Raw genomic sequence first — 17226 nt, 5'->3', positions numbered from 1 at the left:
TTATTATTATTATTATTATTATATTTATTTATTACTGATTGATTGATTTTCTTTATTCTTGATTTGTTTATTTATTTTTCATCTCATTTTGTGCAGAAAAATAAAAATTAAGATAATTGAGAACAGTGGAATGTTTTATCAGAGCTTTTATTGTAGAAAATCGGAACCAAAGCACTGAAAAAGTTTGTATATTTTTCTGTTTTTAATAAATGCGTTTTTTTTTTTTTTTGAAAACCTGATGCAGCCCAGCCTTGCCCAGACCCTTGCTCCAGTGGCCCCCTGATAAATTGAGTTTGAGACCCCTGCTATACAGTGTGTTTTAAAATACATTCCTTTCATGCTGATTACAAATGATTTTACAGTTTATAATACTCTCATTAGAGGATTGTTATGTTTGGAACAAAAAACCATAGAGCGGAGTTCGCGCTCAGGCTCTTCTTCACAGCCTGAAGCTCATTTATTGTCATTACTAAGCAGTTGTATGACGTCAATGTTTTCTTATTCTCTCTGGATCATCACATGGTGATCCTTCAGAAAGCTCCAGCTGCATGTTTGGCCGTCATTCATCAAGACAGACTGGCTTACAGAAGAGTGGTTTTATGGTAATGCTAATGGTTTTATATCATTTGAACATGCATCAGATTACAATTGAATGCATCAGTTCACAGTTCCACATGTCCAAAAGGAGTAGGAAGAAGCAAAGCTTATTAAATCCTACCCCTCCATCTGGTACTTTTATAATCAGTAACTGTTACATTTGTTCACTTCCTGCTTTCCTAATATAATTTTTATTTTTATTTTTATTTTTATTTTTATTTTTATTTTTATTTTTATTTTTATTTTTATTTTTATTTTTATTTTTATTTTTATTTTTATTTTTATTTTTATTTTTATTTTATTAGATTTTTTTAATTTTAATTTTAATTTTAATTTTAATTTTAATTTTAATTTTAATTTTAATTTTAATTTTAATTTTAATTTTAATTTTAATTTTAATTTTAATTTTAATTTTAATTTTAATTTTAATTTTAATTTTAATTTTAATTTTAATTTTTGTGGTCATATGTATATGTTATTTTTTTATAATTTATAATATTTTTCCTAAGTCCTATCTTTACCGGCCACCTAAAGTTATTTGAATTTTTCTTTGGCAAAAACAAGCGATTTGCAAAACAGACAGGCATAAACAGGTGTGTCTAAATGTGGCTACATTCTCTTGGTATTAGGATATTACTGGCAAATACTACAAGCCTCGCCAAAAGTGACGGCGAAGGGGTTTTAGATGATCTTTGGCAAATACTGCAGACTTATGAGGGACGGGGACAGGTGAGGCCAGTTTGGGAGCTTCGGCTATGGAACGTCACTGGCAAGTAGCTGCGGCAAGTAAGTGACAAAGGCAGCTGCAGTGGATTTGCAAAGGGATGTGAAACGCTGCAGCTTTCGTAAAACGAACACTCCAATATTCAGTCTTTGGTCACATGCAAACTAGTTTTTCTGCTTTGACATTTTTCCATCTTGTTTATATTTACAGTGCAAGTGAAATATTGTCTACGTTAAATCCTGGTGCAACTCTTCCCTAGAAGGCCAGGCTATTTCGGGTAAGCCTATTCTTTCTACACACAATTCATCTCCATGAATGCAAAGAAGATTGTCAGGTACTAAACCAGTGAAAAATGGGAAGATTTTGGAGTGATCCTATCTCCATTCTTGTGGATTCCAAAAGGATGTGGCTTCAGGGATGTATGGTTGCAGCACCGGGACTCAAACCACATAAGTCTGTTGAAGAAATAAGATTCAGGGGGACTGAACTTTGGTTAAATAACCTACCAAAAATAACGTTAATTTGGGTTCAATACACATTTTTTTCAGTTGTCATTGTTCATTCATTCATTAATTTTTTACAGCTTATCCTCACGAGGGTCGCGGGAGGTGCTGGAGTCTATCCCAGCTGTCTTGGGGCGAGAGGCGGGGTACACCCTGGACTGGTGGCCAGCCAATCACAGGGCACATATCGACAAACAACCATTCACACTCACATTCATACCTATGGACAATTTGGAGTCGCCAATTAACCTAGCATGTTTTTGGAATGTGGGAGGAACCATGCAATGCACGGGGAGAACATGCAAACTCCAGACAGAGATGGCTGAGAGTGGAATTGAACTAGGGTCCCAAGCGGTGAGGCCTGCGTGCTAACCACTCGACCACGGTGCAGCCTGGCTTTAATTTAATTTAATTTAATTTAATTTAATTTAATTTAATTTAATTTAATTTAATTTAATTTAATTTAATTTAATTTAATTTAATTTAATTTAATTTAATTTAATTTAATTTAATTTAAGACAATATGGACAATACCTATGGACTCCAAATTGTCCATAGGTATGAATGTGAGTGTGAATGGTTGTTTGTCTATATGTGCCCTGTGATTGGCTGGCGACCAGTCCAGGGTACTCTTGCCTAAAGACAGCTAGGATAGGCTCCAGCACCCCTCGTGAAGAAAAAGCGGTAGAAAATGAATGAATCAATGAATGAACCGTAGCTCCCCAGTGCCGGCAGCACTCATGCAGCCCCAGACCGAGACGCTACCACGACAGAAAATAACTAAAAATCACTGATTTAGGACATTATCTTTGAGCTCGACTGTTGAGGGATAAATAATTGAACGCAGAGGACCAAAGGTATTCAGATAAGACAGATATAACCCTTAATTCATATACAGTCTATGGGAAATTCTATACATCAAACTCTACTAAAAGGCACTGGAAGCTAATACCGGCGTGATGGCTAACTCGCATCTCCCAGTGCACGTGCACGCTCTCACGAATGTCACATGTGAAATGGTTTCAGTACAGGCCTCACAACCCAAGGATCTTGGCGTCCCTATTCCGAGAACACAATGTCAACAAAATGAAAGCATATACTCCAACACTGCATAAAGTTCCTAAAGAGAAGCCCTCACTAGGGACTCCCAAGCCAACATGCGGACTCAAAATAAACTCCAGCAGCTGCCGGTTTGAGAGCTGTTCATGTGGGCATGACTTCATTAAGAGTGAGCATTCACTATCTCTGTATTGTCCTCTTGTTGTTTAATTGAGGACTAACGAACAAAATCAGTTGGTTGGGTTCCAGTCACAGAGTGCTGAGCTATGAGCTCGGCATCATTAGCCACGTATACATGGACCCAAATATTCCAATTCCATTCGGGTTATTTGCTCAAACGGAATGAATCTAACCTTTGTATACACCTCATTCCGAAAGAAAAGTGCCAATCCGAATGAATATATAATCGGATTCCCAGGGGTGGAATATTCCTTTACCCCAATCCGATTGACGTATCTTGTACCCGCTTAATCGGAAAGTTGTCAGGGTGCGATCTTTCAGCGCATGCTCAGCGGAAAAGTTCGTTTTTGATACAAACTTTAAAAGAACTGAACGTTCAAGTTGCTGCTTTAAAAAAAACATAGCAATTGTCCGAACAACCGTGGTAATCACACTCTCGTCCACCATCTTTGATGAATCATGTGATGTTGTTTACGTTTTACTGCGCATGCTCCATTGACTATTTTGTTTGATTTTAAGTAGTGCATGTAGACAGTAGATTGGAATATTCCTTTCCATGTATACACTGTTTTCTGGTACATCATTCGGAAAAAGTAAAATCTCCTCATGTGAAGGACTGTAGACCAATAGCGGTACAGGAAAAACACTCAAGTCCCCCCCGTGTAGTTCGGAAAAAAAAAACCTGATTGTGTTTACCCGTGACTTATTATGGCCTGTCATTGCAGCTTTCCACATGAATACACACACGCACACACATCTCTTTATGCAAACGTATGTGACAAATCCACCATTGATGCGCTGGGTCACAAAGAGCAGGCTTGTCAAACACAGTAATTATCTCGTTGGCGCTCCTTTCAAAGCACAAGATATAAAAACAAGCAGTCAGCTGCAGCATTAAAAAAAATGCTACTTTGTTCTTTGCGTGATATCTTGTTTACTCACATTCCTTTCTTAGCGTATATACAATGAGGTGCCTCCTGATATGCTTCATTTTAAACAGCCTATAACATATTTAAGCACTGAGAAACATTAAATCCACACATGCGTGGGAGCCTATTAAACGCTAGAAAAAAAACAGTCCTGCTGCGAATGAACGGTGCATTGTTGCATAGCATCTTTAAAGAGGATAACTATGCAGCCCACAGCTAGGAGACCAGGGTTCAATTCCACCCTCGGCCATCTCTGTGTGGAGTTTGCATGTTCTCCCTGTGCATGCGTGGGTTTTCGCCGGGTACTCTGGTTTCCTCCCACATTCCAAAAACATGCTAGGTTAATTAGCGACTCCAAATTGTCCATAGGTATGAATGTGAGTGTGAATGGTTGTTTGTCTATATGTGCCCTGTGATTGGCTGGCCACCAGTCCAGGGTATACCCTGCCTCTCGCCCAAAGACAGCTGGGATAGGCTCCAGCACCCTCGCGACCCTCGTGAGGAAACGCGGTAGAAAATGAATGAATGAATGAACTATGCAGCTTACAATGTGAAATGACCAACGCAGTCCAATGTGCGGCTTGGGGGCCACCTGTGATGGACGGCTACTTTTTTATTGTCCTACAACAACCATAAAAAACAGCAAAAATTGGAAAATGGATAATACAAAATGTAATATAGCGGGAAAACGTTTTAATTTCACAACAATAATTTACAAGAATATGCCAAATTATGCCGCATAATAAAGATGAGAAACAAATTAAGTGCAAATGTCTTTATACTGGCGGCACGGCGTTCGACCAGGGTTCGATTCCACCCTCAGTCATCTCTGTGTGGAGTTTGCATGTTCTCCCCGTGCATGCGTGGGTTTTCTCCGGGTACTCCGGTTTCCTCCCACATTCCAAAAACATGCTAGGTTAATTGGCGACTCCAAATTGAATGTGAGTGTGAATGGTTGTTTGTCTATATGTGCCCTGTGATTGGCTAGCCACCAGTCCAGGGTGTACCCCACCTCGAGGCTCTAGCACCCACCACAACCCTTGTGAGGATAAGTGGTCGAAAATGAATGAATGAATGAATATTAGTCACCATCTAGCCAATCACGACGAGCTTATCAACCCATTGGAAGTAGCAGCAGGTCATTGCTCAACAGAACAGTCGGACTCACAGTGTCATCTTACAAAGACAGCTAACATCATCACGCAGCAGCTTAACACTTCAAAGGTATGTCTAAGAAATATACAAACATGTACCAATACAGACTCTAAATTGTCTATAGTTATGAATGTGAGTGTGAATGGTTGTTTGTCTATATGTGCCCTGTGATTGGTTGGCCACCAGTTCAGGGTGTACCCCGCCTCTCGCCCGAAGACAGCTGGGATAGGCTCCAGCACCCTCTTATGAATGAATGTCTTTATACTTGAAGTTCTATTCCAACAACTGACCAAAAAAGTAATATCATAAAAATGAGAGTAAATAAGAATGTTACAAAACTGATGGAATTTATTAAATTATATGGGGACACTACAGAAAGCAAGGATTTAAGTGAGATGAAAAAAATGTAGTTTTCAGGTAGTTTTGTGAGGCATTTTTGACCATAAAGGTGTATAGAGGGAATATCTGATACTCCATAAAAAATATTATTGCAATGATATCAATTCTCTTGCTAATCTTTGCAGTATCAGAGTCTCTAAAGCCCTACCTTCTCAATATTTAGCGCATTAAATAGTTTTTTTCTACTGAAAAAAATAGCATTTGAAGGGTTTGGTAGTTTTGAGCAACTTTGAAGTAGTTTTTGTGTGTGTACATTATTGCCACAAAGGTGTCCGGAGGGTAGTAATATGAGAGCGGCACAAGGGTCAGTTTGTGAGCACCGGGAATGTTCTCCATGGGAATGTTTGTAATGTGGCAGGGTCATGGTGGAGCTAGAGCAGGGAGTGTTCCTGAGTGTGGTTAGGACAACGAGCAGTGAGCACAATAAGGAATACGAGCTGCTGTCAGTGAAAGATGTGTGTGCATCCTGTTGACCTTTTAAAACAAGATTATGGTTTTCGAAGTCGTAAACACATTTCTAACACCAGCCAAGCTTTGACAAAATAAAACAATCGTCATTAAAACCTGATGTGGAGGAGTGGAAATCAGTGGAATAACAGTTGTTGCTATAAAGTGGTATTAAAATAAAGTCTGTGTTATCTTATCTCTACATACATGTGTCCTCCACATGTGACATCTCCTCATACAAGAACATAGCAGCTGCTTTAACTTGCTAAGTATGTCATCAGACTGAAGTTAGAATGACAATGAGCGGAAAGAATGGAAAAATCATTAGGTCTTTTTATTAGTGATCTAAACTTAGCATGCTGATGTTTTGGCACCTGCTGCCTGCTATTGCACTTTGTGTACTGGTGTGTTTTCCATTAAATAAAGTCAATCCAAGTTCTTTAACTACCAAGGCAAACAGTAGCACGATTTGGTTCATTTTATCTTCCTTTAAAATTAATGTTCAATTTCTTACATATGTGGAGTGGAATTTTTTTTTAGTAAATTCCATCCATTCATCATTTAGAATTACTTTGCATTGTTTTCTCTTCACACTACAGTCAATGAAAATGTATCAATGAATAGACAGCTCTTTTGTGGTTTATTAGTTTACTAATTACTGGGATTACTAATTACTATTAGTCCAAATATCGGAAAACAAGTTATATGTAGTATTCTATTGAAATGAGATTAGATTACCTTCACACTGCATGTAGTCAGCCATGGCATGGCCGACACGACATAGTTCTCCTCCCAGTTTTCCTCCCATTCTGTGTGGAAGTGGTAAGATTTTGGCTTCTTATTTTGTACTTCTTCCCCACTTTGTTTGAAAAGTTTAGAATAAGGAAATTGCAGAACCTAGTTGTTAACAGAGAATAATTCAGAGTCAAAGGGGACTATAGCGTTTCTATTTCATGTCTACAGGGTTCTAATAATGGCAAAAGTGTTTCTGTGCTCTGATTATGAAAATATTGTAATTATTTATAATGAAATAATTCAGAAATTCATTTATTGCTAAAATTAATTAACCACAACGGCGGTCGAGTGGTTAGCGCGCAGACCTCACAGCTAGGAGACCAGGGTTCAATTCCACCCTCGGCCATCTCTGTGTTGAGTTTGCATGTTCTCCCCGTGCATGCGTTGGTTTTCTCCGGGTACTCCGATTTCCTCCCACATTCCAAAAAACATGCTAGGTTAATTAGCGACTCCAAATTGTCCATAGGTATGAATGTGAGTGTGAATGGTTGTTTGTCTATATGTGCCCTGTGATTGGCTGGCCACCGGTCCAGGGTGTGCCCCGCCTCTCACCCGAAGACAGCTGGGATAGGCTCCAGCAACCTCCGCGACCCTCGTGTGGATAAGCGGTAGAAAATGAATGAATGAATGAATTACCTGAAGTACTGAAGACTGCAAATGACAGTCCAAACATATCAACTCAACATACCTTAAAAGTTGTCTGAGCATAACAAATTGAACATTCATAAGTAGCCAAATGTTGAAAATATTAAAAATGTGGGCATGGTAATGAATTACGTCTGAGCAACGCAGTCATTGGGGTGCTGCAATGACATCAGCCTCTCTCCGGATTCTTCTGGTCCTTTTGTTGGACAGATACATCATTCCAGTGCCATCAATCCATTTTCTATTCTACTTGTCCTCCTCCAATGAAATACTTTGCTCAAACAAAAATTATGGAAAAACTTTTTTCCCATATTAAACTAATATTGTTATATACAGTATTTGTAGATTAACTGCAAAAACAATCTCTCATTGCGGTTTTTCAAAATGAATAAATAAATGCTTGCTGTTTCATGTTTGACTGTAGCCTATTATTAGTCAATAAATATTGAAAGACAAGTTATATGTAGCATTCTGTTCACTAGGCGTCAGTAATGTTACATTGAAAAAAAAGTTCTCCAATTCCATGTGGAAGTGGTAAGTTTTGGCCTTTCTACCTTCTTTCCCACTCTGTTTGAAATCCTTTCTTAAGTTTAGAATAAATAACCTGGAGGCTAACTAGTTAGCTCTGTAACATGCTATGCTTAAAGTGGCGGCCATATTTACTTACTGAAGTCAGGTGTAGAACCAACTAAACGAGGGAAAACTGTAAAAAAAACGGGAACAACTCAAAGGTCATTCAGCGAACGGATTGTGTTCGACTTTAGAGTTCCAGTGTACAGTTTCTCCTTCACATCTGTTGTCCACCCCTAACCCACACATCCCTCTTGTTAAATCATCCCTTTATTTAGGGAAGCAATAACAACCTGTCTCACGTTAAAATACACACATCCATACACCACATTGCCGTATTGTTCTTACGGCTACTTTAGCTATCTTGACCCCGTGACAAACCCAATCAAAAGCCAAGAAGAAACATGACAAATCCTGTAAAACTAACAGAAAGTCAAGGGGACCCGAGTGGCCCTTTTCTATGTAAACATTTTAAATCCAATCCAATCCACTTTATTTATAGAGCACATTTTATAAACAGAGTTTCCAAAGTGCTGCACAGACTAGTAAATAATATATTATAATATATATATATTATTATATATATTATTATATTTTATATACGTATATATATATTATATATTATTATATATAATAATATATAAATAATAACCCAAAACTAAAATATAATTGAAGAAATAAAATAGTAAAATAGATATTAAAATATTAAAAACAAGAAGCAAAGCAATAAAAGTATTAAAAAGACTAGTAAAATAAATAATATATTATAATAATATATATTATTATATATATTATTATATTATATATATATATTATATATATATTATATATAAATTATATATTATTATATATAATAATATATAAATAATAATCCAAAACTAAAATATAATTAAAGAAATAAAATAGTAAAATAGATGTTAAAATATTAAAAACAAGAAGCAAAGCAATAAAAATATTAAAAATAAAAACAATTGAAATAAAAAGAAAGAACTAAAAGACACGGGACCATACGACTCACTCCGAGTTAAAAGCCAGAGAATAAAAGTGGGTTTTAAGACGAGACTTAAAGCTTTTGATGTTGGGGGGAGAGAGTTCCATAGCTTGGGGCCAACCACAGAAAAGGCTCGGTCTCCCCTGGTCTTAAGTCTCGTCTTGGGCACCACAAGTTGGAGATGGCCCTCAGACCTCAGTGAGTAAATTTGGATGAGGTCCGAGATGTATTTGGGGGCCAGCCCATTCAACGCCTTAAAAACAAACAAGAAAATCTTAAATCAATCAATCCTAAAGCGAACAGGCAACCAATGCGGGGAGGCCAGAATTGGGGTGTGATGTGCTCCCCCTTTTTGGTTCCTGTTAAAAGCCGTGCCGCAGAGTTCTGGACTAACTGGCTAATTCCAGAGTAAAGTGCATTAGAGTAGTCCAGATGTGATTAAATAAAAGCGTGCATTACTTGCTCAAAGTGTCAAAGCAAACATAAAAAAGATTTAATTTTAGATAAAAGCCGAAGATGATAAAAACAAGATTTTAGAACTGCATTAATTTGTTTATTGAGTTTAAAATCATTGTCTATTATGACGCCAAGGCTGGTGTCTGAGGGACGAATGTTGTTTTGGAGGGGGCCGAAGTCTATAGTGGGGGCCTTTATAGTTGAGGAGGATAGCTTCGGTCTTCTCCTCGTTAAGCCTTAAAAAGTTGTGGGTCAGCCAAGCCTTGACATCCCTTAAGCACTCGAGAAGGGGGGCATGTCAGGGGGACATGGTCATTTTTTACGAGTGGCAAGTACAGCTGGCAGTCGTCCGCATACAGGTGATAGGAGATGCCATGTTTTTTAAGTAATGTACCGAGTCGGACCAGGTAGAGGGCAAACAAAATGAGCCCAAGAATTGATCCTTGTGGGACTCCACAGTCAAGGGGAGCAGTGGAGGAATAAGATCCCCAAAGTCCCACGGCAAGGTAGGACCTAAACCACTCAAAAGCACCACTCACAATCTGTGTATATTTAAAGCCCAGATGTTGACCGAGGCATGACAGTGTTTGAATTCTGTCTCACCGATGCCAATGAATGCCTGGCAACAATAACGAAAACCCACAGTGCCATCTGCGCCCAATCAGGCTGCCTGATCAGACAAGTAAATAAAAATGATACAGCCCCTTGAAGGGTCCAATAAAACACATCAGTCTGATCACGGTGTGTTTCATGGCAGACAATACAAATACAGTAAAAGCATACCAATAGAAGCTTTGATCAGATCTGGTTACCAGATCTATATAGTATATAGCATTATTTATGGGACTACAAATCATCATGCATATCCCCTAGAGTGCTGGAGGAATTTGCTCATCCACTGTGCACCATCTGAATTATGCTTATAACTTATTTCACCAAACATATTCAGCCTGCTACTAATTCATAGAAAGACGCAGATGGTTCAGTGATGCTCCTGCTGTGATTTAAGTTATACCTCTTTTCTTTCGGGAATGGAACATGATGCAGAACCGATGGTGCTGTAAGTGTAAGTGCTAAGACTGATTCCTACAACAACAGCAAAACATCTGCGTGGATGTGAGACATCCGCTGTTGACATCGAGTTTGTAGCAGAGATAGGTTCCTTGGGAGCTTTTTCAAGAAAGTGCATAAATCATGTGCTGACATGGTGATAAATGGCTACAAGCTCCATTGACACGTGAAATCATGGTAATGGGAAGTGACTTACTTTTGTAGGGTGAGGCTGAGGTTACCAGCACAGGCCTTGATCTTGTTCTGGGCCTCCAGGTGGTTCATTCCCTCAGTCGCAATACCGTCAATGGACAGAACCATATCTCCGATGGTGATGCCGCCTTTGGCCGCTTTCCCACCGTCTGTCAGCTGCAGAAATGAAGGGACCACTAGTTTATGGAATCATTTGGACACCCACAGTCTTACGGACTTAGGCTACAGTCCTTAAAAAATACTATGGACAAAACATTTGTGTCAATGTAGATAGCTACAAACAAGAAAAACATGCTGACATTATGTCTAAACAACATCATATCGATTGACAAAAGTGACAACTCTGCTGACCAATCAATGAACAGCAGCACTGAATAAGTCTATCCAGTTGTTACATCAGTTTACATGCGTCCAATGAAATCTGTTCAATAGTTTGGTTGAGTCTGGTTTCGTTCATTCATTCATTCTCTACCGCTTTTTCCTCACGAGGGTCGCGGGGGTGCTGGAGCCTATCCCAGCTGTCTTCGGGCGAGAGGCGGGGTACACCCTGGACTGGTCGCCAGCCAATCACAGATCACATATAGACAAACAACCATTCACACTCACATTCATACCTATGGAGTGGCAAATTAACCTAGCATGTTTTTGTAATGTTGGAGGAAACCGGAGTACCCGGACAAAACCCACGCATGCACGGGGAGAACATGCAAACTCCACACAGAGATGGCCGAGGGTGGAATTGAACCCTGGCCTCCTAGCTGTGAGGCCTGCGCGCTAACCACTAGACCGCCGTGCCGCCCTGGTTTCGTTCATTCATTAATTTTCTACCGCTTATCCTCACAAGGGTCGCGGGGGTGCTGGAGCCTATCCCAGCTGTCTTCGGGCGAGAGGCGGGGTACACCCTGGACTGGTGGCCAGCCAATCACAGGGCACATATAGACAAACAACCATTCACACTCACATTCATACCTATGGACAATTTGGAGTGGCCAATTAACCTAGTATGTTTTTGGAATGTGGGAGGAAACCGGAGTTCCCGGACAAAACCCACGCATGCAAACATGCAAACTCCACACAGAGATGACCGAGGGTGGAATTGAACCCTGGCTGTGAGGCCTGCGCGCTAACCACTAGACCGGCGTGCCGTCCTGGTTTCATTCAACCATTCATAAAGTTGAACAAAAAGCTCTGTTTGTAGTTCTGTTTGTAGTTTTTTGACCGCCAAAGCTATGTGAGTTTTTTTTTATATTTTGAGAAAAGCATTTTGTTTTGCCCCAGTCCCACTAGCAGTACTGTAATGTAGGTCCACCCTACTACAGTTCATAGAGACATAAAAATATACATAAGATAAGGAGTGTGTCTTACTCCTAGACCACAAAACAAGCAATTTTTTGGTTACCTTATTGCTTTTGACTAAGTAAACCCAGGAAATGGTGCCAGACACTGGACTGAACCAAACTGTACACTCTTGGACAGGGGTCTCAAACTCAATTTACCTGGGGGCCACCGGAGCTAGGTTCTGGGTGAAGCCGGGCCGCATCAGGTTTTCAAAAAACAAAACAAAACGCATTTATTAAAAACTGGAAAAAAATCAGTAAAAAAAACAATCTTCAATGCTTTTGCTTCTGCTATACCCTACACTTTTTTAGTACTTTGGTTCCGGTTTTCCACACCAAAATATCTGATAAAACATTCCACTGTTCTCAAATATCTTAATTTTTATTTTTCTATACACAAAAAAAGATTTAAAAAAATAAATAAACAAATTAAGAATAAAGACAATAAATCAATCAGTAATAAATAAATAAAATAATAATAAAACAGCAAATAAGAAAAACGTAAGAAACCACATACAGTTGGTAGAGAAATTATTGTTTTCAGATTCAAATGTACAGTATTAACAGTTATTTAACCTTTAACATGAACATTAATGAAACTTAATAATTTTACCCAATTAGCAAGTTAGCATTGTACTCAGTTCCATCTGGGAGCAGCGTCGTAACTTTAACAACATGCTTCATCTCTACGTGTATTTTCCGTTTTATTCCAAATCATTTTCCTGCATTTATTTGTACCCAGCATCATAAGCCTTTAGCTTCATTGCTAATCCAAAGCAAAACAGGGCGGAGTAACAGGGTAGGGTAACAGTATGGGCGGGGCAAAATCATGTTAATTATGTTCGCTGTGCACACAGCTTTAAGCTGTCATTTCAACATTAAACTTTGGGGGCCTCAAACGAGCGTCTCGCGTGCCGCATTTGGCCCGCGGGCCGTGAGTTTGAAACCCCTGCTCTAACTGAATTTTCCCATAAGAAATAATGCAAATCCAATTATTCCATTCCAGACACCCAAACATGGCAACACAAAACACTTTTTTCTTACTTTCATACTTAATGCACCCAAGAAAGAAAAAAAAATAACCTATGGTGAATCGAAACTACATAAATGGTATATTAGAGGTGCATAGGCCATTAAATCGACGTGAGAAATGAGTCACTCCAGGCCGCGAGTTTGAGACCCCTGCTCTTGGAGGAAGTAGGGCTATAACAATCTGGCAAACTTGAACCCTAACCAGCGCAAGTCTCTATCTGTCAGTGACTTTCCTTTGACTACATGAAAACGGAGACCAATGCAAAATCCCAAGACACCTATAACGCAGAGGGTTCTTTAAAGGTTAAGGATCGTTGCCATTTAGAAACCCCTAAGGCTGACAGTAGAAAGGTTGGGGGTCTTTGGTGATCACATTTCGAATCACCGACAACAGTATAACGCCTGGAGCTCTTGAACCTGAACCTGTTAAAACACTGTTAAAAAGGTGACATTGGATTTATGGGACATTACAAAGAAGTACCATTTTATAGACTTCGAAGAAACATGCCAAAAAATTGTATATCTGACCGCCTTTATGCGTGCCTTATATGGTTTTTTAATGCTATATCGAAGCTAAGTGAAATCTAGTTAATCTGAAACAGATTGAGCCCACTATGGAGGCACTGATGACCAGCATGTTGTTGATTATACTAACTACTTCACATGGATTCCACATGCACAGACAGTTTATGGTGTTATCGGAACACGAGGGTGAGCACGACGCACCAAGCTAATAGGTTATGTAAGCACCAGTAATATAAACCAGAACAATTCTTATCAGCGCACCGAGGGTGGACAGTGACTTGCGTAGGATGTTACACCCTGAGTCACTTTCATTCCCACCCCACCAAAGGACTTCACTTGAAAGCCAACATAGGAGATATAATACTGTATGTCCAATGGAGAAAACATCCATTCGGTTGCATTGTGATGCTTTTACTTTGCTTGAGTGACCATTTTTGCTTACACAGAAGTTAGTCCAAAAGCGGAGTGACATCATTTTTTTCTTTTGACACAGTTAAAAAAAGCCTACACAGAAACGCGCATAAATTAATATTGACTTTAATGGCTACTTTTGCCATCTCTCTGTCACACATTCAGTAGACATACATAAAGAAAGACATGACACTCGTGCAGGGCTAATAAAAGAGACTTTGAAGGCCGGATTTGTGTTAATGCTCTGTGGCCTCGACCATTTATAGCAGTGGTCTCAAACACGCGGCCCCCCGCCTTGATATGAAAGTTTAATGTTAGTGCGGCCCGCGCAAGTTTGATATGGATGCTGTATGGTATCATGTACCCAGAAAAAAATATTACGTTTGATTAATGTTCATGTTAAAGGTTAAATAACTGTTAATAGTTATCCTCCCTATCCGTGTGGAAGTGGTAAATTTTGGCTATTTAAGTTTAAAGGAAATAACTTGAAGCCGACCTTTTAGGTCGCTAGCTCTCTAGTTTGCGAGTTAGCATGTGTCTCAAGACCCTGCAGTTGCGCAATATGTTGTAAATAAAAAGAGTATAAATGTGACTATAGTCGTGTTTTGTCATGTCTACAGGGCTCTAATAATGCTTTGTTCATTTTAGTCTGAAAAAAATAATTTGTCTACCCACCAACTATATGTGGTTTCTTAAGTATTTATTATTTGCTGTTTTATTATTATTGTTGTATTTATTTATTTATTACTGATTGATTGATTTTCTTTATTCTTGATTTGTTTATTTATTTTTTCATCTTATTTTGTGTAGAAAAATAAAAAGTAAGATATTTGAGAACAGTGGAATGTTTTATCAGAGCTTTTCTTGTAGAAAATTGGAACAAAAGCGAAGTTTTTTTAATTTTTTTGTTTTTAATAAATGCGGTTTTTTTTTTTTTTTTTTTTTTGGAAAACCTGATGCGGCCCAGTCTCACCCAGATCCGAGCTCCAGTGGCCCCCAAGTAAATTGAGTTTGAGACCCCTGCTCTATTGTGAAGGTGTGTGGGACCAGTGTAACACAAAAGTTGTTCATACTATGTCTGTGCTCCTCGTCAATCCAACACCACAACAAACCAATCTTTTGGGTCCTGGTGTGAATGCCGGCTTGTTCTTTTTTTAGTTCAGCGCCTTGCCTTTTCGCCTTTACGACTTTAAACTACAATAAAATGTGGATTCTGTTGATGCTGGTCTTAATGGGACTGATCACTTTTTTTCCACTGAAAGGTTCATGTCTTGAATTCTCAGCAGCTCTTGTAACAGAACTCTATTCATTGTGTTTATGCACATGCATAATGCAAATTATAGTACTTTTGTTACTAGCCTGTCCATTTAATTTGCTCCTTACAGAGTAGGTACTGCCAATAAACAATTATTTTTTTTCTGTAGAGCTGACAAAATACCAGATAGCGTGTTGGAAGCGTTTTTGCCTGTCAACGCTGTCACTCCTTTGCTATGAAAGCGTGCATTGTTCAAAGCACTCAGATTGGTCGAAGCAGACAATGTCCTCGTACTCCCAACATGTTCTCATCGCTATGTGTTGAAACCACATAAAACCTCTTCAAAGCGTTCCTAATCAAACAACGCAATGTGCTGACAACCAACATCGCTGGGGTCAAACATGCACTTATCCGATATAATGAATGCAGTATATCAGGTATACGCCGCAAACGTTTTGAGAATTGATTTACTGACATAGGGCGGCACGGCAGACGAGTGGTTAGCGCGCAGACCTCACAGCAAGGAGACCAGGGTTCAATTCCACCCTCGGCCATCTTTGTGTGGAGTTTGCATGCTCTCCCCGTGCATGCGTGGGTTTTCTCCGGGTACTCCGGTTTCCTCCCACATTCCAAAAACATGCTAGGTTAATTGGCGACTCCAAATTGTCCATAGGTATGAATGTGAGTGTGAATGGTTGTTTGTCTATATGTGCCCTGTGATTGGCTGGCCACCAGTCCAGGGTGTACCCCGCCTCTCGACCAAAGACAGCTGGGATAGGCTCCAGCACCCCTGCGACCCTCGTGAGGAAAAGCGGTAGAAAATGAATGAATGAATGAACCCCCCAAGCTGGTTGCACAGTGGTTGAGTGGTTAGCACGCAGCTCTCACAGCTAGGAGAACCGAGTTTGCATGTTCTCCCCGTGCATGCGTGGGTTTTCTCCGGGTACTCCAGTTTCCTCCCACATTCCAAAAACATGCTAGGTTAATTAGCGACTTCAAATTGTCCATAGGTATGAATGTGAGTGTGAATGGTTGTTTGTCTATATGTGCCCTGTGATTGGCTGGCGACCAGTCTAGGTTGTATCTCGCCCAAAGACAGCTGGGATAGGCTCCAGCACCCCCCGCGACCCTTGTGAGGAAAAGCGGTAGAAAATGAATGAATGAATTTACTGACATTAAGCATGTCCCGGTGGCACGACGGTCGAGTGGTTAGCACGCTGCATTAGCAACGGTGTCTCGTACACACACCAGTTTTTTGAATGAAATAAAAATGTTCTATTCCTGTACTGGAAAGAATGACGCCTTTTGACAGGTGAACAGCCATTTTCATTTCAGCACGCCCCGTTGCAACACTGATAGGACTTTTCCAGTGGATCAGTCCATCCATTACCGGCGAGGACAGACGTGTCTGTGTGAGGTCACCAGATAAGTTTCAACAAGCATATCCCTTCTTGCATAATTCATCACGGGGGGAACCACTGATATTGAAAGAAACCATGTTAGTCTGTCCTAAAACACACTTGAAGGTGAGGAAATGTTAACTGAGTTGAATAGGTTCAAAACATGAAGCTGAAAGGCTATGTATAGAATTGAACAGTCTTTAAGTTATCACTATTGTGATTTGCTGGCAACACCTGCCCAAAACCATCACTTAAAAAGCAGGATGCATACAATCAATGATGCACCACCGGGAAGTGATTTCCTTTTATAGATTTGCTGTCTTTGTGTTACTTATTTAATTCATCTTAATGTCATGAACCGGTCTCCATAAACCTTACATACATGATGGAATAAGGACAAAACAAGAATGTCTAGACGTAGCACTCCTAATGGGTGTGTGCGTGACAAGCTGTGGAAGCTGACCTGGCAAATGATGCGACTATTCTTGGAAAGTAAATGGACATATTCCCCCGGGTACGCATCTTTCCATTTTTTTTTTTTGTGCAGTAAATC

General features: G+C 39.5%; 1 protein-coding gene across 3 annotated transcripts in view; it reads right to left on the bottom strand.

Moving 5' to 3' along the window:
• pdlim5a (PDZ and LIM domain 5a) overlaps positions 1-17226 on the bottom strand; it is a 58164-nt gene that overhangs the window by 37548 nt on the left and 3390 nt on the right. For all 3 annotated transcript variants that reach the window (XM_058071666.2, XM_058071667.2, XM_058071668.2), the window contains exon 3: positions 10718-10869. In XM_058071666.2, coding sequence (XP_057927649.2) covers positions 10718-10869 — 152 coding nt within the window. The remainder of the gene's footprint in view (positions 1-10717; positions 10870-17226) is intronic.

This window comes from Doryrhamphus excisus, linkage group LG3, assembly GCF_037039965.1.
Source record: "Doryrhamphus excisus strain RoL-2023G ecotype Guam linkage group LG3, RoL_Dexc_Guam_v1.1, whole genome shotgun sequence".
Lineage (NCBI taxonomy): Eukaryota > Metazoa > Chordata > Actinopteri > Syngnathiformes > Syngnathidae > Doryrhamphus > Doryrhamphus excisus.
This window is presented reverse-complemented; position numbering and strand designations above follow the sequence as displayed.